At 32.1% G+C, this 25,686-nt stretch overlaps 1 protein-coding gene across 1 annotated transcript in view; it reads right to left on the bottom strand.

The window, feature by feature from the left end:
- LOC127877000 (multiple epidermal growth factor-like domains protein 10) overlaps window positions 1-25,686 on the bottom strand; it is a 104,737-nt gene that overhangs the window by 62,123 nt on the left and 16,928 nt on the right. Inside the window, exons 2-5 of the mRNA XM_052422566.1 lie at window positions 16,883-17,027; window positions 14,768-14,938; window positions 7,215-7,359; window positions 4,831-5,001 (exon numbers count right to left, since the gene is read on the bottom strand). Of these exons, the coding sequence (XP_052278526.1) occupies window positions 4,831-4,963 (133 nt within the window). The 5' untranslated portion in view covers window positions 4,964-5,001; window positions 7,215-7,359; window positions 14,768-14,938; window positions 16,883-17,027. The remainder of the gene's footprint in view (window positions 1-4,830; window positions 5,002-7,214; window positions 7,360-14,767; window positions 14,939-16,882; window positions 17,028-25,686) is intronic.

Below are 25,686 nucleotides of genomic sequence, written 5' to 3'. Positions count from 1 at the left end.
GATGTAAGTATATTCACGAAAATCGATCCAATATAAGAGTGTATACATTAACAGGTTGTTCATAGTTAAATAGACATTCAAGTACATCGTTAAATGTGCCGCATAATACTTAAATCGTTCACCTTTGAGTTTGACAATTAGAAAAACAACAGCACTTATAGAAAATCGCGAAGGTAAAATGTTAGATTATTATTTTAAGATTGAATTCATTTGTTAAATTCGATTCTTTGGTGTTTTCTGTCATGCCTGATCACTATACACCAATCCACATGAAAACAGAGCGCATTCTATTGCTCGTTCATCAAATTCAAATTCAAAACGGGCAAGAGATGAAATAATGTAACTTCGACGACTTGCTCCTTCTGGCAAGTTTGTGTTCAAAACATGCAAGTGCGGAAAATGTTGTTAGATGCTAAAAGTTGCTCAACTGTGGGCTTGAATATCTGACGAACAACGAAATTAAAAAAAAATCGCTACGGTCAAATTTAAGATAATTGTTTTTAGATTGGATTCAGTTATTTAAGTTGTTCTTTGGATGAGTTGTGTGATGCCCGAACACGTTTTGCCAAGGTATATGAAAAATGGTTGTTTTCTTGCCTGATCGGGCAATTTTTCAATCAATATTTCCCGATCGGGAAAGTAAAAAGGGGATTTCCCAACTTTCCCAATCGGGCAAGATCCCCGACTGATAAAAACATATATATATCTTAAGGTTGAACAAAAAATTATTTATTGATATTTTACTGTCAGGCAATGTTCTCTATATTTCTAAACTGATCTGTTTCTTAATTAAATTTTCCAAATAAAATATATAAATTTTTATTTAACGGTAAATATAAAACATTATTTGCTTTCACTTATTACAGGACACATAATATTAGAAAGACAATAAAGATTTTGAATTCAAATCTGCGATAGAGGCGTACAAGCATTCTCTTCAAGGTGAATGTCCCCGTTCTGATTAAACGTTTACTGGTATGCCTGTGACACCACATGCCGGCACATGTGTAGATAAGATTATAACGATAGGATGCGTCATCTTTATCACTTGACTGAAATATCGGTTGCCGCAATGACACGAATCTTTGTTGCAGCACGGCAAATATTACGTATAATCCAACTTGCTACCGTGTTACAAACACACACAGTTTCGTTTTCGATTCTTCCGGTGTTACTACAAACAAATTCTTTGTTGAGTTTACAAATGACGTGTATTTTAGGCTATGAAACACTGTTCTGTAGGCAGCTTATAACTTGTATTATGCGTGTGTGTTTTACAGTTTGTGCCCTTTCAGGAGAAAATAATTAATTTTGAGCAAAAGCTGGTCAAATTCACCTCGGCTGCCCGGGTGTTCACCAAAGAAATACTTTTGATCAAAATAGACCAGTGCACGATGGCCAATGAGACCTTAATGTGCACTGGTAGACAATTAATAAATTGTGTTATGCATAAACCGACCAAATTAAATCCTTATCTAAAAATAGTTGTCTACGCCCCGCCTAGTCGTTTACGCCAGTGAATAACTCCGCCTGTTCATCCGTATTCCCCGATGACATCCCTTGAAGAGATGAATTAATTCTTTGCTAAAAATTGCGATGAATTCATCTCTTGAAGGGATGAATTCATCCCTTGCAATGAATTCATCCCTTAAAGGGCTTAATTCATCGCAATTTATACCGAAAAACCGCTGGAAAAGGTTTAGTACAGATGAATTCGGATGACACGGGGTGAAAACGGATTTATCCCTAAAATCGGCTGAATGAGGGTTATTTTTTAGGGATATAAAATGATTAATCCCGGAACAAAATCCCTTACTCCACTGTATATAATGAACATTAATGCTTATACATTCGGTAGCATTTAGCCTTTAATTTTCAGAAGCATTCACTTCCCCCAAAAAGCATCTTCTTTGTATATTTGTTTCCCATTTACATGCTTCCGCGAGGCACATTTTGCTGTTAAACAAGTAAACCGAAACAATAGTAATGTTAAAATGAACTTCGGCAGGTTTAATGCACTAACGTTCTTTCATCGAGCAGTAGATCGTTTTCTATTATGTTTGCAAGTTAATGGAACTTATTGCTCCGTACTGCGCAAAAACATTTTTATGGGAATAACGCATCTTAAATATTACTGATGTCATGTTTTTATTCTTTTGTAAATAGTTCATTAGTACCAAGGTACCAGGCGATCGATAATAATCATGTTTTCTGAAGTTTGAAAATGAAATGTTGGCAAATATTTCCTATGGTAATTTCATAGCTGGACCCATTAATGTCCTGTCCGACCTAATCCGATTTGGGTTTGGCTTATTTGTTTAGCAATTTTGTATTTTATTTGATAGCTAGGTATATATAAAATCAACCACATGTATTAAATGCTAGGAAAACGCGGATTGGTCCATGTTCGTCATCCGTTTACGGGGATTTACAACAGAAATAGGCTAAACTGCTTGACAAAAGACGCTGAAGAAAATTCTCAAATTGTAGCATTCATGAAGTGTCGTAAAGCAATTAAAAGATTATTTAAATTCAGTTGAAAAGCATAGATCTTCATTTAAGTGCCTAAAAGGTATTTCAATTAAACTTAACTTGTAATATCATCCGATACATTCCTAGGATACGAAACCCATTAAATGACTGTATTATGTATAAGTGTGTATTGTTAAAAAATAGTTGATTATTATTTGAGTATGTTATTTCAGTAAAAGACACAGACAAATCATTATTATATAACGTTAAGCAACAGCTCAACAATATATTGTCAATAAAATTATTTGAAGAATGAAAACAAATTATTTGATTACATACCTAAATTGTTGAACTTTAAAGAAACACATTATCCTTCATCGCTATTGAAAACACACGAACGATAAATGCAGGCAAATGTGCTACAAAATTTAGTCTATTTATCGACATGTTGCGAGAAATATTATACTACCCTACAGCAAAAATCGAGTTGGTAACAAACCACCATACATCTATCATTTACAAGTATCGTAGTTCGAGAGCCACTGGTCTCCGGTCGCCATACAGGGCAGTGTTGAGCGAACAAATTATTCAAAGTTAACCAAGCAAGTCGTTCAGTTTATGATTTGCATCTATCTTTTACATTGTATGACATACAATCGGGACTATAGTTTGATTATATTGCGTTACTAAGTAAATACAGATAAAAAATGAATTGAAATACAAATTTTAATTTCCTTGTTAGACCTTTTCTGCTCTGCTGGTTTGCGCACAATGAAGCACGTAAGACATAAACCACTACCTGTTCACAACAGTGTGGATTGCATGAAGTTAAATTCACAGTCTAAACATTGAACAGAACATTTGAACGAACAAATGGCAAATAGCTGTAAGTACATGTTAAATGAGGCAAACATACACTAGAAAATATTTTTAATACTAAACTGAAAAAACTAAACAAATTATGTTAGTACTTTTCATACGAAAGTATTTCATAGAAAACAAAAATAAAACGAACTAGTACTGCCACATAACTAGAGATTATGCTTATAAACCGAACGTATACAATTAGTTTAGACTAGTTAAATTAACTTTCAATGATCTTATTTAACATCTTCGAATAATATTTCCGGTGTAAAATATAAAGAGGACACAACTTGCCATTTATATAGTTTTCATACAGTTATTTGTTCGATCATCAAACTGTGATCATATATTACAGATTTAACTGTGTTTATAAAATAAAAGTCTTTTTAATAGATTGGGATTGTTGAGTGGAAACATAAGTTATCACGACCGATATTTACAAACCAGCAATCTTCACAGTCATGTTAACTTGTTTGTTAAACATATAATCACAAATTCAAAGTCCGAAATGTATGAAAAGGTTATATGTCCTTTTGTTTGACCAAGTAAAGCAACGACAAATCTTGTATTGTAAGTTTTAAAAATGCGAATTGAAAACTGTAACTATTGGCCCTTTGTGTCAGTTGTTTTACTTAAGAATTGGACAAAAATGTTCTGCATTTAAGCAGGGTTTTATCTTTTTCGAATTATGCTTAAGTTGCATACACTTATATCTCGACAAATAGGCATGAAACCATTTACAAGCCGAATTTTGAAATTGTTGAAGATGCATTTCAATAATGTCGGAAGTGGAATCGCTATGAAAATTATACTGGTGAGAGCATTAGTAACACAAATGGTGGATTCTGAGCATTGTTGTGTACGTGGCATAATCTGCACTGCCTAGGACAATTTTAGAAGAAAGTCATTGACTCAACAACTAAAAATGTACCCTTGATTGAAGAATTTCAAATCATTAACTGCATGCTGGGTGTTACTAAACTAGACATAATTACATTTTCAAATGTGTTGATTATAATGTTATCAGGTGAGCAGTTACTTACGGAACTTGTTGCTATCACAATTTAACGTGTCTGTTGTTGCATAATGCACACAGGTATAACTATACAATGAACATTAATGCTACTATATTTAGTAGAATTTCATTTTAAGAAACAGTAACTTAACCCAAATGAGCATCACAAACTTGTTCTTTATTAACAAAATATCCTAGCTCAGCAATATACCATGAAGTGATTGTTTTATTTGTTTAAAATGTTTTATTATTACAAAAATTATTTGTCAGCATTCCTTAACATTAACTTGTAGGTTAATGTAAAGTTTATGCTTTGCTTTAAAATGTATATTGTTCATCTGTCTAAATGGTAAATTATGAAAGCACAGTGAGTTTAAATACGTAAATTTACTTCAATAGATTCAATGAGAAAAGCAGGTTTTCCATACATTTTGCGATCCATAAATACAATATTTAAAAAAAAAAATGAAGAAGCTTACTACAATCCACTCCGACATCTTCGCTATGATCACAGTTGTGCGTGCCCCAGTTGGCCTGGCAGTAGGACAAACTAGACTCTGTACCGCCGCACCTCACATTATCCAGCAATATTGGACTAGGTACCCTGTCCATAAGTGGCCCCAAGCTTGGCTGCAGCTGTGATCAAGTTTCTACCAAAACAGCAGTCATTTTAGTAAGTTAATCGCCACAGCATTGCTTAAGTTGTTTTATTATTACGTAATTTCAAGAAAATGTAACACGCCTGTAAATGTGTAACTAAATTCTTAGCGAGCCTTGTTCCAAAGTTAGCAGTGCAGGTCTTTTGGACTCGCACTTTTAGATATCACTGAGATGGAATGAACCAGTGGACACAAATATTTAACCACGACATTTGGTTATTTGTCAATGGATTTTCGGATACTCGATTGGATACTAAATCGGGGACGTTGTTAACCTCCATAATATGGCCCTGCTATTGGTTATGTTTTCAGTTAAAGTGTTAGAAAAGAAAGATTTGAAATTAGGTATTTACTGCAATATGATATGAATAATTCCGTTTTTGCCCTTCGTATTAAATATATAATAAGTAACTGTCAATATAATCATTTATTTTTATCACAAAATCAACGGATGATTCTTCAAAAATAGTACTTACACAAGGAGAATTGGCGATAAGAAAATATTCTGACTGAACATTTGTTATCGGGAAATGATGTTCATAGAACACAGGTGTAATTGTTATTTGGATGTTTTTTTTTAATTTATATTGTATGTATAATTTATGTGTATGCATTCATAAACTTAACATACATACCATAGATATTGTTTTAATTAAATGTGATTCACTTTATTCAGCTTCAGCGTGGGTGCTGCTACAATTATCTAATATTGAGGAAGACCTTTGATTAATAAGCATAAAATGTTGCTACGTGTATTGTCCACATGCGGCAACTATTAAGCAGGAAAGAAGCATAGAACCAGAACAACTACTCAGCGGCAATGTACTTCTGGTCTTGTTTCTATTTATGGTATCAATCTCTTAATACAAAATAAATGAAACTTAACCAACAAAGGATACAATCCTGTTTCCAGAATCACAATACAAATCCGACAACAAGAACTCGAGTGTCATGATGATTTTAACAGTTCCTCACCTGAATTCATATTCATATGTTAGAAAATCTACACCATTTATTTATTTTTGTATTAAGTACAATTAAGAAAACCAGTTACCCCCTATGAGGGCCATTTACACCTAATTTCAAGATTGAAATAAATTCAGAAGTTAAATAAAAATAGTTAAATATGATTGTACACACCTCTAATCTTCGTGGTTTAATAGAAGATTTCAAATGTGAAATTCTATTGAATTCTTAATGTACTTTGTACTTTTAATATTCACTGACCTGAATTTATATTCATATGTTAGAAAATCTACACAAGTTAATTAATTTTATTAACTTCAATTAAGAAAACCAGTTACTCTCCCCAGGGAGGGCCAATTTACACCTAATTTCAAGATTGAAATAAATTCAGAAGTTAAATTTAAATAAGTTGAATATGATTGTACACAGTTCTATTCTTCTTGGTTTCAGAGAAGATTTCAAATGTGAAATTCTATTGAATCCTCAATGTACTTTGTGACCCCTAGTGACTTGCAAGCTACTAGGTTTTCCAGGAGCATTAAATAAGCAAACATGCGCAGGACCACTGTTGGTTGCTTATAACAAACATTCAACTCTGCGCGTTATTATTCAGGAAAATACTATGTGTATTAATTTGTAGATAAATGATAGGGATTAATGTTCCTCTTGGTAGGGCAAATTTTTATCCAAAGGGAGTAATGGAACAAAGTTGGCTGAGAACCATTTTATGATTTTAAATAACATATACTAATCTTTTGACTATTTCAATACAAACATAACGGCAATAAGTTGCAAAGAAGACGAGGCCGATTCTGACCAAGAAGCATTATTTAAAGTAAATAGACTACACCATCATGGTGCATTAAAAATAAAAAAATCTAGATGCTGTGCCGTTTCAGAAAAGTAGATTTTGTTTAAAGTTTGAAATAAATTACAAAAAAAATTTGATCCCAGCAGGATTAGTTCGACAAACTTTGAATGAAATACATAGTTATATGTTTAATATTGTTTTTCTAATAAAATATTTTATTTTTAGCTCCGTTGACCTACCGAAACGATTTGAACAGCTATTTGAAACTGCTAGCGGTTAAGAATACTATGTTGTTTGAATCAAATTGTTGAAGACGCACAACACATGACAATGGACAACCATAACTCACCATACACAATTTATGTTTAGGTGAGCTGACGAAAACATTATAAGATGCCGATTTAAACTTAATAGTAATATTACAAACCCAGTGAATCCAAGCATGCGACAAACAACTCTTGCATCCAAACTGTCGAAGTCGTCATCACACACTGTACCCCATGTGTTGTTGTAGAAAACCTCCAAACGCCCCTCGCTTGGTCTGGTCCCATTTACTAGTCGAATAATTAGGCCTGGAACATGAGATAACGTATCATAATGATGTCGCACGGATGATCAGTAGAAACTGTAATAGTGGGTTGTAGATTTGTTTTGCACGTTGCATCCTCAAAAGTGCATATAACTATTATAAAAGAGAGACATTGACTGATATATTAAATATTGTATAATTGTTTAAGGAATTCCGAATCTCTGACTGCATTCATGGTGTGACTTAAATACATTACATATTTTCTAATGTATTGACCACAATGTAATCAGAACATCAGCTACTTAAGTAAGTAGTTGCTATCACGATTACACTTTGCTGCTGTTGCACAACCAAAACGCATAGCATTATACACGCGTAACCTAGCTTATTTGGGATCCATTATAAGGTATCTTGATCACGTGATAAAACACCCATAAAATATTTGAAACAAGATTTAAGTTGCAACCCACGACTCTATATAATAAACATAAACGCTTATACAGTTGGTAGAATTGAGCCTTTAATTTTCAGACGTATTCACATTCCCCCAAAAAGCATGTTCTTTGTTTGTGTTTCTGCTTAAAAGTTGAAAGATTAGGGGAAATGTTTTTTTCTTTAAAGTGGGTATGGTATGTGTTAAATTGTAATTGTATTGTAATATGTTACAATAACACAAAATAGGCAAGAACAATTATACATTGAAGGCTAATTTCACAAAATGCAGCAAAGACAAATTAGCCAACTGTGATAGAGATATTGCGTACATATTTTCCTACAAAAACCGAAGCATTTGTCTTTTTATTAGGAGCGGAGTTAGTGTTCGTGTGTCGTATGAATATATATAATTGCAGGAAATTAAAATGATCCATAATCTAAATTTAGATTCACATCAAACATGCATAAAATACATACTGTCGAATTCGACTGTACAGACATTTTCGATTCTATAGTTCAAGTCAAAGTCAAATTCCTTTCCCCCAGAATGGAGATTTTGAACATGTTATAATAACAGTTATCTACAAATTATGATATAAGTGCATTATAAATAGACATCTGCATGTGATACAATTGAAGTGTATGATAGATACACAGTGCGTTTTTTTTTCAAGTCCATGAATACTATTTACAAAATTTAGTACTTGTTAAGGACGTTTAACATAGACATATTTTACAAGCAATATCTTATACATTTTACAATAAAAATGTATGACAGTTTCAGAAATACATTGTTCTTTCTTACTCCTAGTATGGATTCTATTGGAGCCCCGAGCATTCTCAAGCTCATGTCTATACTGTTCATTGATTCGAGTTGATGTTTAACGTCATTTCCGAGAGCTGTGCCTATCTGGTCGAAGTAACTGTGTCTCAGCGAGGACGACACTTCACATTCGCAAAACACATGTGCCAGATGGTCGTAATATATGTGTTTGCATAGATCACATGTGTTCATGGCCAATTGAAAGGGCCTACACCACAGTTTTGCTATAGTTAGTCAGCGTTTCTCTAAAGCTGAACGTCTTTGAAACAGAATATAAGACGGCCGGTTTAAATAATGGGTGTAAAACACGAAAAAAAAGGAATTCATTGTCGCTGGAGAGTCGTTGCATCTTGTATTAATGCCTTAGAACAGAATGCTTCACAACGCGTTTCCAAATTGATTTTAGAGGCAAAGTCAATCCATGTTCTATACATTCATGAACAATAAAATAGAGATAGTGCTTTCTTAAAAGACTACAAATATCCGGAATAAAACCCATTTCCACCTATTAATTATCAGACTTATACAATATGAATTTGTTTATAAAAAGTTTATGGGTGATTGTGTCATCGGGTAGTGACAATATCTTATGTAGTAACATTAACTTCTTTATTTCAATAGCTGCTGATAATTTATGAAGACCAATTATCGGTTCGGCCATATCTGAGCGTGTTCTCGTGGGTAGTCCTTGAATCTGCTTGGCGATAAAATGTTGGAAGCGAATTATACTAAGTATGTATCTTTGTGTCATGTCATTCCATAATTCGGCGCCATATAAAGCGGCATGGTAAAATAATTTTTTTGTATAGTTCTACTGGAACAATCAGATTAACACCCCTTGGGTGGAGACCCTGACTTGCCATAGCAAAAAATGATTTTTTTAGCTTTATGTAGTCTATCTTCGATGCGGTTATGTAGCTTCAGGTCATATTCTTGTAATATACCTAAGTGCGAGACAGACCTGGCTTGTTCTATATACTCGACCCCGTATAAGATACCTGTTTGCGGGCTTTGACGGCGCTTCGAAAAACTAAAACATTTGATTTTTCGACGTTCATATCAATTCTCCATTTTCTACAATACCGATAAACGATATCTACGAGGTTTTGGAGTAGAAGAGGGTTAAGCGCGACCAGTGTGACATCATCGGCAAACGCTGGAATGCCCGCATCTATGCCTAGTACTATTGCCCCCAAAAAGAACTTGACTGTAGTTCTCGTGATAGCTCATCTATATAGGCTAGGTAGAAAAATGTTGACAGTACCCCTCCTTGCCTTACGCTGCGTACTACCTTAATAGGTTCCGATGTGGAGCCACGCACGTGTATTTTGCACTGTATGTTGTCGTATGACGCTTTCAAGGTTCGGAGTTTTTTGACACATTGAATATAAATTCATAAATATTTGACAAAATCGTGAATATCCACTTTAAAATGTTTTGTTATGAAAATGTGCTTTTAATATTAAGCTTTTCGTTAAAAGTAAGTGCATGGTACATGTATATTATATTCTTATAAGTGTATACTGTACATGTATAAAAACGACCGATTGTAAAAACACAGTAAGTAAGAAGTATTATAAAAGATTTTGTAATTTTAAATGTTAAAACATTGTCAATTTTAACAGCAAACTAAATGTTATAACATAAAAAACACATGTGAAACCAATCCAATAAAACATATGATTTAACATTAATATGCTGTAACTTATTCTGAGTAGCTACCATTAATATATAAATTGTAAAAACTATTGTGTTCAGGTGTATATATCAATATATGAATAATGCTGAACAATGATGGTGGGAAATAAATACCGATTTAATTCCTTTCTTGTATCCCATCAAATGAAATAAAATAAAATCATAGGGTCTTGTTTGATTTTATTTAAAACAAAGAAGTGTTCATGTCTAATTTACATATACAAACCCATTCTTGATTTTATCATTCAATATAATAGTAAAAAAGCCCATAAACAGCATACGAATACAACACTTAAATAATTCATACTTTCAGCAATTGATGCATGCATATATATTAAACGGATATCAACACGCCTACTTTACTTCATTTTATTACAGAAAACTTGATGTTGTTTTGTTCTGGATTCCAATTTCGGTTTATCATCGAAATACACCCAAGCAGCTCAAGGGAATGTTCTTCTGGACAAAAACGGAACTTTTGCTTTCTGTTTAGGCCCCATGCCCTAAACGTAACAAGATTGTACAATTTATATTTTGTATGCAATAAGATGATACGAAATGCCGGACACACATTTCTCTTCACAAAATATTAACCAATGACCAGATTTCAGCAAAGTTGGCCTATAATATATTGTAGATGGCTATATTGTTAAAACAATACTGTCCATAACAACAACCACACTTTAAAGGAAATCCGACATCATAAGGTTTCTTCGGCTACATATAATCCTAAGCTTGGGTGAACATTGAGGATTAAGAGAAAAAACTCATATGGTACATTTGAAAATACAAATATAAATATATATACACAATAACAAGTTATAATTCTCAAAAACCTTGGAATTGGGTCTATTTTTGACGACAGAGGTAAAAACTGAAGAAACTTAGAAGATGACCCCTATACTATGTTTCCAACCAATACAAACACCATTGAGCCTTGTTATTACAGAGGATTCACAAGTTAGTAAACTATGAACATGTATATACGTCTATATAAATAATTAAAGTCCTGTGTCTCGGTCAGTTTAGACCACAGAGGTACGGGTTTTGTGGATAACCTCTAACTGGTTATACGTATTAAATACCATCTAGGGTTTGTTGTTTCATAAATGTTATAAATATTGTGCTATATGTTTGTGTAATGTATGTGAACCCTAAACATCTACATGATTCTACTTTCAAAGGGAAAGGGACATTTTAATTTGCACACAAAAATATTTTAAGACATTTTTTTCCCATACAAATAAATTTGAACGTATTGACACACTTTGCGAGGCCTATGTTGACTCCAGGCATAAACCATGAACAGATTTCGCAGAGGACACAGGCAAAGTGAGAAAGAAATATGTTTTACGGTTCCATACTTGTTGAAGATTTTTTAAAAGACCTCAGATGATAATATTTTTTTTATTTTTCATCGTTAACACTGCGTCTTGGAACCCGTAACATTATTAATCAACCAACTGATATAATTTGAAAGATTTTTGTAATGGATCACGCAATCATCATTTCTGCTAAGTTTCGTCAAATTCTGCCTAGCGTTTTTGTTTCAAGAAAAGGCTAAATGACACACTGACGGACGCACAAACGTTCTGCTCATATAACCTAAACAAAAAAGAGTAAAACATATACAATTTAAGTATTACGAAGATGACTCTTAACACTTAAATTGTTCATCTTAAAAAATTACAATCTGTACATTTGTGCACATAAAAAATTCTGCAACAATTTCAGACGAAAAATATTATATCTTTACAGGCTGAATTTATACTCTCCTCAATGTAGGTCCACTAAAGACAAAACAGCTTTTAACTTTACTTCAGTATTGAGTACTTATTAATGTTTGCTGACAGAAATATGAAATAGTATTGCCATATATATTGTATTTAATAACTGCAGTAAAACCAAGGTATTAATTCATCTGTATAAAATGATGAAATTTGATATAAAACAAACAGGTAACAACTTTATGTAAGACCTTCTTATTAAAGAATATACAGTCACTACATGAATACTTATATATCTTATTATATATATATATATATATATATATATATATATATATATATATATATATATATATATATATATATATATATATTTATGTGTGTTTAATTAATTTTAAATTAAATTTATTGATCGTATGATTCCTTTTGATCAGCATTGTACCTTTGCAACCGTGATTTGTTCATACTCTTGTTTATATAGGGCCACTAGATAAAATACCTTACAGATTGTGTTTAAGTCATCATAGTATATTATACCGTTTCTTGTATGTACCCTTCTGTTCAATGACACGAGTAAATGAACTGGCATAGTATATTTTCAATTTTTAATTTTAAACCTTTACATAAGGTCCACTTAATGCTAATGGAAAATAATTTATGAATACGTAAAGAACAAATAAAGGTAGTATATTATTTACATAATTTTATCTGCAAATACTTCTCATTTTCCTTCCGCCCAAAAAGCAGATTTTCAATAAGAATACACATAATTCAAATTGAAATCAATTTAAAATATTAAATAACATAACACCTGAATTTGCTTTTATATACTTTGTTGCTCATTTACATGCTTCCGCGAGGCACATTTCGCTGTTAAACAAGTAAACCGAAACAATGGCACTGTTAAAATGACAAACTTCGGCAGGTTAAATGCATGCACGTTCTTTCATCGAGCAATATCTGACATACACGTTTGTAGATCGTTTTTTAATATGTTTTGAAGTTAATGGAACTTATTGCTCCGTATTGCGCAATAACATTTTTATGGGAATAACGCATCTAAAATATTACTTATGTCATGTTATTCTTTTGTAAATAGTTCATCAGTACCAAGGTACCAAGCGATCGATACTAATCATGTTTTTCTGAAGTTTGAAATGATATGTTGTCAAATATTTCCTATGGTTAGTTTATAGCTGGACCCAGTAATGTCCTGTTCGACCTTACCCGATTTGGTTTTGGCTTATTTGTTACGCAATTTTGTATTTTCTTTGATAGCTAGGTATAAATAAAATCAACCACATGTATTAAATGCTATGAAAACGCGGGTTGTTCCGTGTTCGTCATCCGTATACGGGAATTTTCAATAGAAATAGGCTAAACTGCTTGACAAAAGACGCTGAAGAATATTCTCAAATTTAAGCATTCATGAAATGTCGTAAAGTTATTAAAACATTATAAAAATTTAGTTGAAAAGCATAGATCTTCATTGAATTGCTTAAAAGGTATTTCATTTCATTTGAATTTGTAATATCATCCGATACTTCCTAGGATACGAGACCCATTAAATGACTGTATTATGTATAAGTGTGTATTGTTAAAAAATAGTTTATTATTATTTGAGTATGTTATTTCAGTAAAAGACAAAGACAAATCATTTATTATATTACGTTAAGCAACATCTTAAAGATTAAATGTCAATAAATTTATTTGAAGAATGACAACAAGTTATTTGCTTACATACCTAAATTGTTGAACTTTAAAGAAACAAATTATTCTTCATCGCTATTAAAAACACACGAACGATAAATGCAGGCACTTGTGCTACCTACGAAATTTAGTCTATTTATCGACATGTAGCCAAACCACCAAACATCTATCATTTACAATTATCTTAAGCAAGTCGTTCAGTTTACGATTTGCATCTATCTTTTACATTGTATGAAATACAATCAGGACTATAGTTTGATTATTATGCGTTTTTGGCCTCTAAAGTACCACTTTACTAAGTAAACACAGATTAAAAAATGAAAAGAAATTCTATTTTTAATTTCCTTGGGAGACCTTTTCTGCTGTGCTGGTCTGCGCACAATGAAGCACATAAGCCATAAACAGCTACCTGTTCACAAATCAAAGTGTTTTGATTATAATGTTATCAGATGAGACGGAACTTGTTGCTATCACAATATAATATGTCTGTTGTTGCATAATACACACAGTTATAGCTATACAATGAACCTTAATGCTACTATATTTAGTAGAATTTCATTTTAAGAAACAGTAACTTAACCCAAATGAGCCTCACAAACTTATTCTTTATTAACAAAATTATCATAGTTCAGCAATATACAATAAAGTGATTGCTTCATTTGTTTAAAATGTTTTTTTTAACATTAACTTGAGGGTTTAATGTAAAGTGTATGCTTTGCTTTAAAATGTATATTGTACATCTGTCTTAATGGTCAATTATGAAAGCACAGTGAGTTTAGATACGTAAATTTATTCGTAAATATTAAAAGTAAAATATAATACTATTGTCAGTGTTCATCGAATTAATTAAATTTCTTCAACAAGTTACGGGCAAAATATTTGCTTCATACACTTAAGCAGAATAATGTTTGGCATATTCTATAACGAACAGACGTTCAGGGTAAATCTAAAATTGCTATCTAACCAGTAGTTTCAATAGATTAAATGAGAAAAGCAGGTTTTCCTTCATGTTTTCGCTACATAAATACAATATTTAAAAAACAAATGTAGAAGCTCACTACAATCCACTCCAACATCTTCGCTATGACCACAATTGTGCGTGCCCCAGTTGGCCTGGCAGTAGGACAAACTCGACTCGGTACCGCCGCACGTCACATCATCCAGCAATATTGGACTAGGTACCCTGTCCGTAAGTGGCCCCAGGCTTGGCTGCAGCTGTGATCAAGTTTCTACCAAAATAGCAGTCATTTCAGTAAGTAAATCGACAGATCATCCTCAAGTTGTTTTATTATTACGTAATTTCAAGAAAATTTAACACGCCTGTAAATGTTTAACTAAAATTCTTAGCGAGCCTTGTTCCAAAGTTTCAAATGCTGATCTTTCGGACTAGAACTTTAGGATATCACTGAGATGTAAGAATCAGTTGACACAAATATTTAACCACGCCATTCTGTTGTTTAGTCAATGGACTAGTCAATTTACAGATACTCGATTGGATAACGAACCAGGCGCGTTGTTAACCTCCACAATATGACCCTGCTATTGGTTATGTTTTCAGTTAAAGTGAAAACTGTTAGGAAAGAAAGTTTTGGAATGGGTAGTTCTGCAACATGATATGAATAATTCCGTTTTTGCATTTCGCAGTTATATAAATAAAAAAGTAACTGTCAATAATCATTTATTTTTATCACAAAATCAACGGATGATTCTTCAAAAATAGTACTTATACAAGGAGAATTGGCGATAAGAAAATATTCTGACTGAAATGTTATCGGGAAATGATGTTCATCGAAGACAGCTGTAATTGTTATTTGGTGTTTTCTAAATTATATTTTATGTATAATTTATGTGTATGCATTCATAAACTTAACATACATACCGTAGACATTGTTTTTATTAAATGTGATTTACGTTATTCAGCTTCAGCGTGGGTGCTGCTACAATTATCTATTGAGGAAGACCTTTGATTTATAAGCATAAAATGTTGCTACGTGTATTGTCCACATGCGGCAACATTAACAGGAAAGAAGGACAGAAGCAGAACAGCAATCAGCAGCAATGTACTACTGGTCTTATGTTTCAGTTTATGGTATCAATCTTTTAAAACAAAATAAATAAAACTTAACCAAACAAAGGATACACTCCTGTTGCCAGAATCCCAAAAAAAATCTGGCAACAAGAACACGAGTGTCATGGTGATTTTAACAGTTCCTCACCTGAATTCATATTCATATGTTAGAAAATCTACACTGGCAGTTAATTTTTTTTATTAAGTACAATTAAGAAAGCCAGTTAACCCTGGGAGGGCCAATTTACACCTAATTTCAAGATTGAAATAAATTCAGACGTTAAATTTAAATAAGTTAAATATGATTGTACACACCTCTAATCTTCGTGGTTTCAGAGATTTTAAACGTGAAAATTCTATTGAATTCTGAATGCACAACTTTGTAACCCCTAGTGTCTTGCAAGCTACTATGTTTTCCAGGAGCATTAAATAAAAAAAAACATGTGCAGGACCACTGTTGGTTGCTCAATAACAAACATCAAACTCTGCGCGTTATTATTCAGTATAAGTACTATGTGTATTAATTTGTAGATAAATGATAGGGATTAATGTTCCTCTTGGCATGGCAAATTATTATCCAAAGGGAATAATGGTAAAAAGTTGGATGAGAACCATCTTATGATTGTAAATAACAAATACTAATCTTTTGACTATTTCAATATAAACATAACGACAATAGGTTGCAAAGAAGGCGAGGCCGATTTTGAACATGAATGCATTATTTGAAGCAAATAGACTACACCATCATGGTGCATTACAAATAAAACAATTTCAAACTGTTTCGTTTCATATTAGAAGGTTTTGTTTTATGTTTGAAATAAATACCGATGAACAATACCAGCACAATTAGTTCGACAAACTTTGAAGGAACTACATAGTTATATGTCAAATATTTTTTTGAAATAAAATATTATATTTGTAGCTCCGTTGACCTACCGGAACGATTCGAACAGCTATTTAAAACTGCTAGCGTTAAAGAATAATATGTTGTTTGAATCAAATTGTTGAAGACACACAACACATGACACAGGACAATTATAACTCGCCATACACAATTTATGTTTAGGTGAGCTGACAAAAACATTATAACAGTAATTTTACAAACCCAGTGAATCCAAGCATGCGACAAACAACTTTTGCATCCAAACTGTCGAAGTCGTCATCACACACTGTACCCCACGTGTTGTTGTAGAAGACCTCCAGACGCCCCTCGCTTGGTCTGGTCCCATTTACTAGTCGAATATTCAGGCCTGGAACATGAGATAACGTATCATAATGATGTCGCACGGAGGATCAGTAGAAACTGTAATAGTGGGTTGTAGATTTGTTTTGCATGTTGCATCCTCGAAAATGCATATAACTATTTTAGAAGACATACATTGACTTATATAGTAAATATTTTATCATTCTTTAAGGAATTCCGAATCTCTGACTGCATTCACGGTATGACTTAATATACATTAACATATTTTCTAATGTATTGACAACAATGTAATCAGAACATCAGCTACTTAAGAAAGTAGTTGCTATCACGATTACACTTTGCTGTTGTTGCACAACCAAACGCAAATCATTACACACGCGTAACATAGACTATTTTGGATCCATAAGAAGGTATCATGATCACGCTGATTAAACACTCATATCATATTTTAAACAAGATTTAAATTGCTAACCCCATCAGTGTATAAACCAATTGTATCATACCCGGATTTTGCGATGTGATTGCCATGGCGTAACGGCAATATTTACATATCGCTGTTAATTTTGATACAAATCAATGGATTAATACTGCAATCAAGTAAGTAAACTCTGTTCTTTAGATGTCGTAGATAAGATTCCCGTTAGAACGTATAATCCGCTTAGAAGAAATTGTTGTTTATGAAAACATTGAAAATCACCGAAGAAAACTGGAATACACATGTTGCTCTATGCCAAAATATCCTTTTTTGTCTAAAATCTGTTTCTAAGTATAAATATTTTTGTATGTAATATATTGCAATTGAAGTCAAATAACTGTTATGATGCATATAATCTATCGACATTTTGAATATACTAAGATATAAATTACAATAAACAAGATTGTTTTTAAAATGACTGTATCCTATATTGCAGTGATACTATATCATTGATAGCGATTACATTATATGCATTCTGTATCAATTATTGCGATAAATCTATGCCGATTTTGCAGATTTTGTATCATTGATTGTGGTTAATTTGAGAGCTTAAACTTATTCCAGTTAAATCATCGTTGTAACTCATGTCCAGCACATTGGTTATTGCTGTCCTTTGGTGGGCTGATGGGGGCATGTTTTTACGCATTTTTAGTGGTGTTTCAGTAGAGATAGTTTTCATAGGGGTTGACGTGCAATTTACCGAAGCAAAACTACCGTTCAAGCCAAGAACTTTTAATTACTCTTCCGCCATGTGTCTGTAAAATAGCAATAATTTAGTTCTATATTAATGTTTCCCAAGAAATGAAGAGAGTTCATATAAATCACCACAATAATCATTACTATCACTCCCATCATGATGATGATCATCATCGTTATCATCAGTAAAGTTGGTATCATCATTAGCAACAACAACACCACCAGCCGCATAAACTGTTCGTACTGGCAATCTGTGTTAAATTACAACCTGAGAGAGAAACAAGAAACGATATTTTCTTCAACTTTAAAATGAAAGGGTAACCTTGATTTTGGATGATTAAGAATTCAACTTTTAATATAATGAAAAGGTAACCTTGATTTTGGATGATTTAGAATGTGCATTATTTTTCCAATACATAGGAACATGTATATAATGTACACTTACGTGTGCGAATAACTGAAATCCCGTATTACTATAGGCCATGCAACAGTGGCTATATCATGAATGCATATTATTAATAGAACGAAGTTTCCGTTAAAATAAATTTGAAATAAATAACGGACAGAAATACCTGCAAATTATATTCCTTAAACCGGAAAGAGTATTACAAAATCTCCATAGTCTCTTCACTTTTATTATCCAACACTTGTACATGCATGTGTGTGCCAGCTATATTTTTATAGATAACCCATTCTAACGTTGTTTTCTTACCAAGACTAACCGCCAGTGTTAAACATATGTAATCAACGAAGTGAATGAAACTGTTTCGTAGTTGTTTAAAACATTTAGGAGGACGAAATAATCACATTTTAACTTCAATCACATATTGAAAATCCCAATAATTGATACATAATACTCGCTATAATCATACAAATGATTGATTCAGTTTATGCAATAATTGATACAGAAGTAAAAGCACACGTGTGAAGTATTAATTGTATATATCTGATTTTAGAAAGAATCCCTAAAAATACGTTGTTCTGATCGAAAGTGCACATTCTTAATATAACATGTGATGTATAAATAGTTCTTGTTATTTGTTAAAACGCCAGTACAACAAAGATTTCAAAACTAGATCATGACAATTTGACGAGATGTTCGGTGATCAGTAACGCATTTCATCCTTTTTTCAATTTATATATTTCATAACAGCATGCCTGAGAAATCTGCATTCAAATTCGAATATTAATAACTGTTTGAAGACCATCACAATGACAAAAGGGGAAAATAATTTACTTTTCTAGCAAAGCACGTATGCCAAATATTTATTTCGCCATGGCAATCACATCGCAACATCCGGGTATGATACAATTGGTTTATACACTGTGTACCAATAACTCTATATAAAGCATTTAGCCTGTAATTTTCAGAAGCATTCACTTCCCCCAAAAAGCATGTTCTTTGTTTAATTGTTTTTTCCAGCTTAAAACATTAAAAGGTTAGGGGAAATGTTTTTTTCGTTAAAGGGGGTATGCTATGTGTTTAATTGTATTATATTATAATATATTGATAAATGTGTTACAATAACACAAAATAGGCAAGAAAAATTATACATTGAAGACTTATTTCATAAAATGTAGCAAAGACAAATAAGCGTCCGGAGCAGATTGTTATAAAGATATTTCGTACATATTTCCCTACAAAAACCGAAGCCTTTGTCTTTTTATTAGGATCGGAGTTAGTGTTCGTGTGTCGTATGAATAGATATCGTTGCAGGAAATTAAAATGATTCGTAAATCTAAATTTAGATTCACATCGAACATGCATTATATACATAAGAGTGAATTCGACTGTACAGACATTTGCAATTCCAGAATTAAATATCTTGCTTGTTGCGCATTCTCGACACATATTCTTCTTAACTTATATTTTAATTTATATTGACATAAATGTTTAATAAGTGTTTTTACACATGTTATATAAATTAATAAATATTTGACAAAATCGTGAATACCCACTTTATAAGGTTTTCTTATGAAAATGTGCTTTTAATATTTCAGCTTTTCGTTAAAAGTAAGAGCATGGTACATGTATATTGTTATAAGTGTATACTGTGCATGTATGAAAACGACCCATTGTAAAAACACAGTAAGTAAGAAGTATTATAAAATATGTTTTAAATGTAAATGTTAAAACTGTGTCCATTTGACAGAACACTTAATGTTATAACATAAAAAAACACATGTAAAACCAATAAAACATATGATTTAACATTAGTATGCTGTAACTTATTCTGAGTAGCTACCATTAATATATAAATTGTAAAAATTATTGTGTTCAGGTGTATATATCAATATATGAATACTACTGAACAATGATGGCGGGAAAAAATACCGATTTAATTCCTTTCTTGTTTCCCATAAAATGAAATACAATAAAATTATAGGGTCTTTTTTGATTTTATAAAAAACAAAACAAATGTTAATGTATAATTTACATATACAAACCCATTCTTGATTTTGTCATTCAATATAATAGTAAAAAAGCCCATAAACAGCATACGAGTACAACACTTAATTAATTTGTACTCTCAGCAATTGATGCATGCATATATTAAACGGTTATCAACACGCCTACTTTACTTCATTTAATACAAAAAACTTGATGTTGTTTTGTTCTGGATTCCAAATTCGGTTTATCATCGAAATACACCCAAGCAGTTCAAACGAATGTTCGTCTGGCCCAAAACGGAACTTTTGCTGTCTGTTTAGGCCCCATGCCTTAAACGTAACAAAATTGTACAATTTATATGTTGTATTCACTAAGATGATACGAAATGACGGACACACATTTAATCTTCACAAAATTATTAACCAATGACTAGATTTCAGCATAGTTGGCTTATATAATGTTGTAGATGGCTATAATTTTTAAACAATAATGTTCATAACAACAACCACACTTTAAAGAAATTCCGACATCATAAGGTTTCTTTGGCTACAGATAATCCTTTGCTTGGGTGTACATTGAGGACAAAGATATATACTCCTATGATACATTTGAAAATACAAATATAAATATATAAACACAATAACAAGTTATAATTCTGAAAAACATTTGAATTGGGTCTTTTTTGACGACAGAGCTAACAACTGAAGAAACTTAGCTTTGACCCCTATACAATGTTACCAAGCAATATAAACACCCCTGAGCCTTGGTATTACAGAGGATTCACACGTTATTAAACTATATATATATATGTCTTTATAAATAATTAAAGTCCTGTGTCTCGGCCAGTTTTGACCACAGAGGTATGGGTTTTGTGGATAACTTCTGGCTGGTTATTAGTATTGAATATCATCTAGGGTTTGCTGTTTCATAAATTTTATAAAAATTATGCTATATGTTTGTGTAATGTTTGTGAACCCTGAACATCTACATGATTCTTCTTTCAAAGGGAAAGGGACATTTTAATTTGCACTTAATAATATTTTTAGACATTTTACCCATACAAATAAATGTAAACGTATTAACACACTTGGCGAGACCTATGTTGACTCCAGGCATTAAACATGAACAGATTTTGCAGAGGACACAGGCAAAGTGAGAAAGAAATATGTTTAACGGTTCCATACTTATTGAAGTTTTTTTTTAAAGAACTCAGATGATAATACGTTTTTATTGTTCATTGTTAACACTGAGTCTTGGAACCCGTAATATTATTAATCAACCAACTGACACAATTGGAAAGATTTTTATAATGGACCACGCAATGATCATTTCTGCATAGTTTCGTCAAATTCTTCCTAGCGTTTACGTTAAAAGTAAAGGCTCAAGGATACACTGACGGAGGCACAAACGTTCTTCTCAAATAGCCTGAGCAAAATAAGAGTAAAACATATACAATTTAAGTATTACGAAGATGACTCTTAACAATTTAATTGTTCATCTTAAAAAAATTACAATCTTTAAATGTGTGAACATAATAAAAATCTCCAACAAAGTACGAAAAATATAATGTCTTTACAGGATGATTTATACTCTCCTCAATGTAGGTCCACTAAAGAAAAACAGTTTTGACTTTACTTCAGTATTGAGTACTTATAAATTTTTGCTGACAGTAATATGAAATAGAATGACCATATGTTTTGTATTTAATAACTGCAGTAAAACCAAATTATTAATTAATCTGTATAAAATGATGAAAATTGATATAAAACAAACAAGTAACAACTTTATGTAAGACCTTCTTATTAAAGGATATGCATTCACTATATGAATACCTTCTGTTCAATGACACGAGTAAATGCACTGGCATAGTGTATTTTAATTTTTTTAATTTTAAACCTTTACATAAGGTCCACGTAATACTAAGATACAATAATTTAAGAATACGTAAAGAAAAAATAAGGGTAGTATATAGTTAACATAATTATGTCCCCCACTATAGTAGTGGGGACATATTGTTTTTGCCCTGTCTGTTGGTCTGTTGGTTGGTCTGTAGGTTTGCGCCAACTTTAACATTTGCAATAACTTTTGCAATATTAAAGATAGCAACTTGATATTTGGCATGCATATGTATCTCATAGAGCTGCACATTTTGGGTGTTAAATGGTCAAGGTCAAGGTCATCCTTCAAGGTCAAAGGTCAAATATATGGGTCAAAATCGCTCATTTAATGTACACTTTTGCAATATTTCAATATTCAAGATAGCAACTTGATATTTGGCATGCATGTGTATCTCATGGAGCTGCACATTTTGAGTGGTGAAAGGTCAAGGTCAAGGTCATCCTTCAAGGTCAGAGGTCAAATATATGTGGCCAAAATCGCTCATTTTATGAGTACTTTTGCAATATTGAAGATAGCAACTTGATATTTGGCATGCATGTGTATCTCATAAAGCTGCACATTTTGAGTGGTGAAAGGTCAAGGTCAAGGTCATCCCTCAAGGTCAAATATATGGGTCAAAATTGCTCATGTAATGTCACTTATGCAATATTGAAGCTAGCAATTTTATATTTGACATGCATGTGTATCTCATGGAGCTAAAAATTTTGAGTGGTGAAGGGTCAAGGTCAAGGTCATGCTTCAAGGTCAAACGTCATATACGGGGACATAGTGTTTCACAAACACATCTTGTTTTATATGCAAATACTTCTAATTTCCCTTCCGCCCCAAAAGCAGATTTTCAATAAGAATACACATAATTCAAATTAAAATCAATCTTAAATTTAAAATAACATTACACCTGAATTTTCTTTTGTATATTTTGTTTCCCATTTACATGCTTCCGCGAGTCACATTTCGCTGTTTTACAAGTAAACCAAAACAAAATTTTATTTTAAACCTTTACATAAGGTCCGCGTAATACTAAGATACAAACATTTAAGAAAACGTAAAGAAAAAATAAAGGTAGTATATAATTTACATAATTTTATCTGCAAATACTTCTAATTTCCCTTCCGCCCAAAAAGCAGATGTTCAATAAGAATACACATTATTCAAATTGAAATCAATTTCAAATTTAAAATAACACCTGAATTTTCTTTCATATATTTTGTTTCCCATTTACATTTGTACATGCTTCCGCGAGGCACATTTCGCTGTTAAACAAGTAAACGAAAACAAAAGAAATGTTAAAATGACGAACTTCGGCAGGTTAAATGCATGAACGTTCTTTCATCGAGCACACGCGTATGTAGATCGTTTTCTATTATGTTTGCAAGTTAATTGATTTTATTTCTCCATATTGCGCAATAACATTTTAATGTGATAAACGCATCTAAAATATTACTTATGTCATGTTATTCTTTTGTTAATTGGTCATTAGTACCAAGGTACCAGGCGATCGATACTAATCATATTTTTCTGAAGTTTGAAAATAAAAATGTTGTCAAATTTTTTCCTATGGTAAGTTTATAGCTGGACCCAGTTATGTCCTGTCCGACCTAACCCGATTTGGGTTTGGCTTATTTGTTACGCAATTTTGTATTTTCTTTGATAGCTAGGTATAAATAAAATCAACCACATGTATTAAATGCTAGGAAAACGCGGATTGTTCCGTGTTCGTCATCCGTATACGGGAATTTTCAATAGAAATATGCTAAACTGCTTGACAAAAGACGCTGAAGAATATTCTCTCATTTTAGCATCCATGAAATGTCTTAAGCAATTAAAACATTATTCAAATTCAGTTGAAAAGCATAAATCTTTATATAAGTGCTTATAAGGTATTTCAATTACATTTAATTTGTAATATCATCTGATAGTTCCTAGGATACGAAACCCAATAAATGACTGTATTATGTAAAAGTGTGTACTGTTAAAAAACAGTTTATCATTATTTGAGTATGTTATTCCAGTAAAAGACAAAGACAAATCATTTATAATATTACGTTAAGCAACAGCTCAACAATTTAATGTCAATATATTTGTTTGAAGAATTAAACAATTTGTTTGATTACATACCATAAAATTTTTGAACTGAAAAGAAACAAATTATTCTTCATCGCTATTAAAAGCACACGAACAATAAATGCAGGTACTTGTGCTACACAATTTAGTCTATTTATCGACATCTTGCGAGAAATGTTATACTACCCTACATACAAAATCGTGTTGGTTACAAACCACCAAACATCTATCATTGACAATTATCTTAGTTTGAGAGCGACTAGTCTCGGGTCGTAGAGCGAACACATTATTCAAAGTTGACCAAGCAAGTCGGTCAGTTTATCTATCTTTTACATTGTATGACATACAATCAGGACTATAGTTTGATTATTATGGGTTAAACAAAGCTAAAAAATGAAACGAAATACTAATTTCCCAGTGAGACCTTTTCTGCTGTGCTGGTCTGCGCACAATGAAGCACATTAGCCAACACCTACCTGTTCACAACAGTGCGGATTGCATGAGGTTAAATTCACAGTCTAAACTTTGAACAGAACATTTGAATGAACAAATGGCAAATAGCTGTAAATACATGTTGAATGAGGCACACATACACTAGAAAATATTTAAAATACCAAACACCAAAAAAATTATGTTAGTTCTTTTCTAACGAAAGTTTATCATAGAAAACCAAAATAAAACGAACTAGTTCTGCCACATAAATAGAGGTTATGTTTATAAACCGAACGTATACAATTAGTTTAGATAGTTAAATTAAATTTCAATGACCTTGTTAAACATCTTCGAAAAATATTTCCTGTGTAAAATATAAAGAGGACACATACCTTGCCATTTATATATAGTTTTCCTACAGTTATTTGTTCGATCATCAAACTGTGATCATATATTACAGACTTAACTATGTTTATAAGAAGAAGGTCTTTTTAATAGATTGAGATTGTTGAGTGGAAACATAAGTAATCACGACCGATATTGACACACCAGACACTTCACAGACATGTTAACTTGTTTGTTAAACATATGATCACATTATTCAAAGTCCGCAATGTATGAAAAGGTTATAAACCATTTGTTTGACCAGGTAAAGCAACGACAAATCTTGTATTGTAAGTTTTAAAAATGCGAATCGAAAATGTAACTATTGGCCCTTTGTGTCAGTTGTTTTACTTAAGAATTGAA

The sequence above is a fragment of the Dreissena polymorpha genome, chromosome 4 (genome assembly GCF_020536995.1).
Source record: "Dreissena polymorpha isolate Duluth1 chromosome 4, UMN_Dpol_1.0, whole genome shotgun sequence".
NCBI classification, from domain to species: Eukaryota; Metazoa; Mollusca; class Bivalvia; order Myida; family Dreissenidae; genus Dreissena; species Dreissena polymorpha.
The sequence above is the reverse complement of the archived record's forward strand: the minus strand, read 5'-3'. Positions and strand labels throughout refer to the sequence as shown.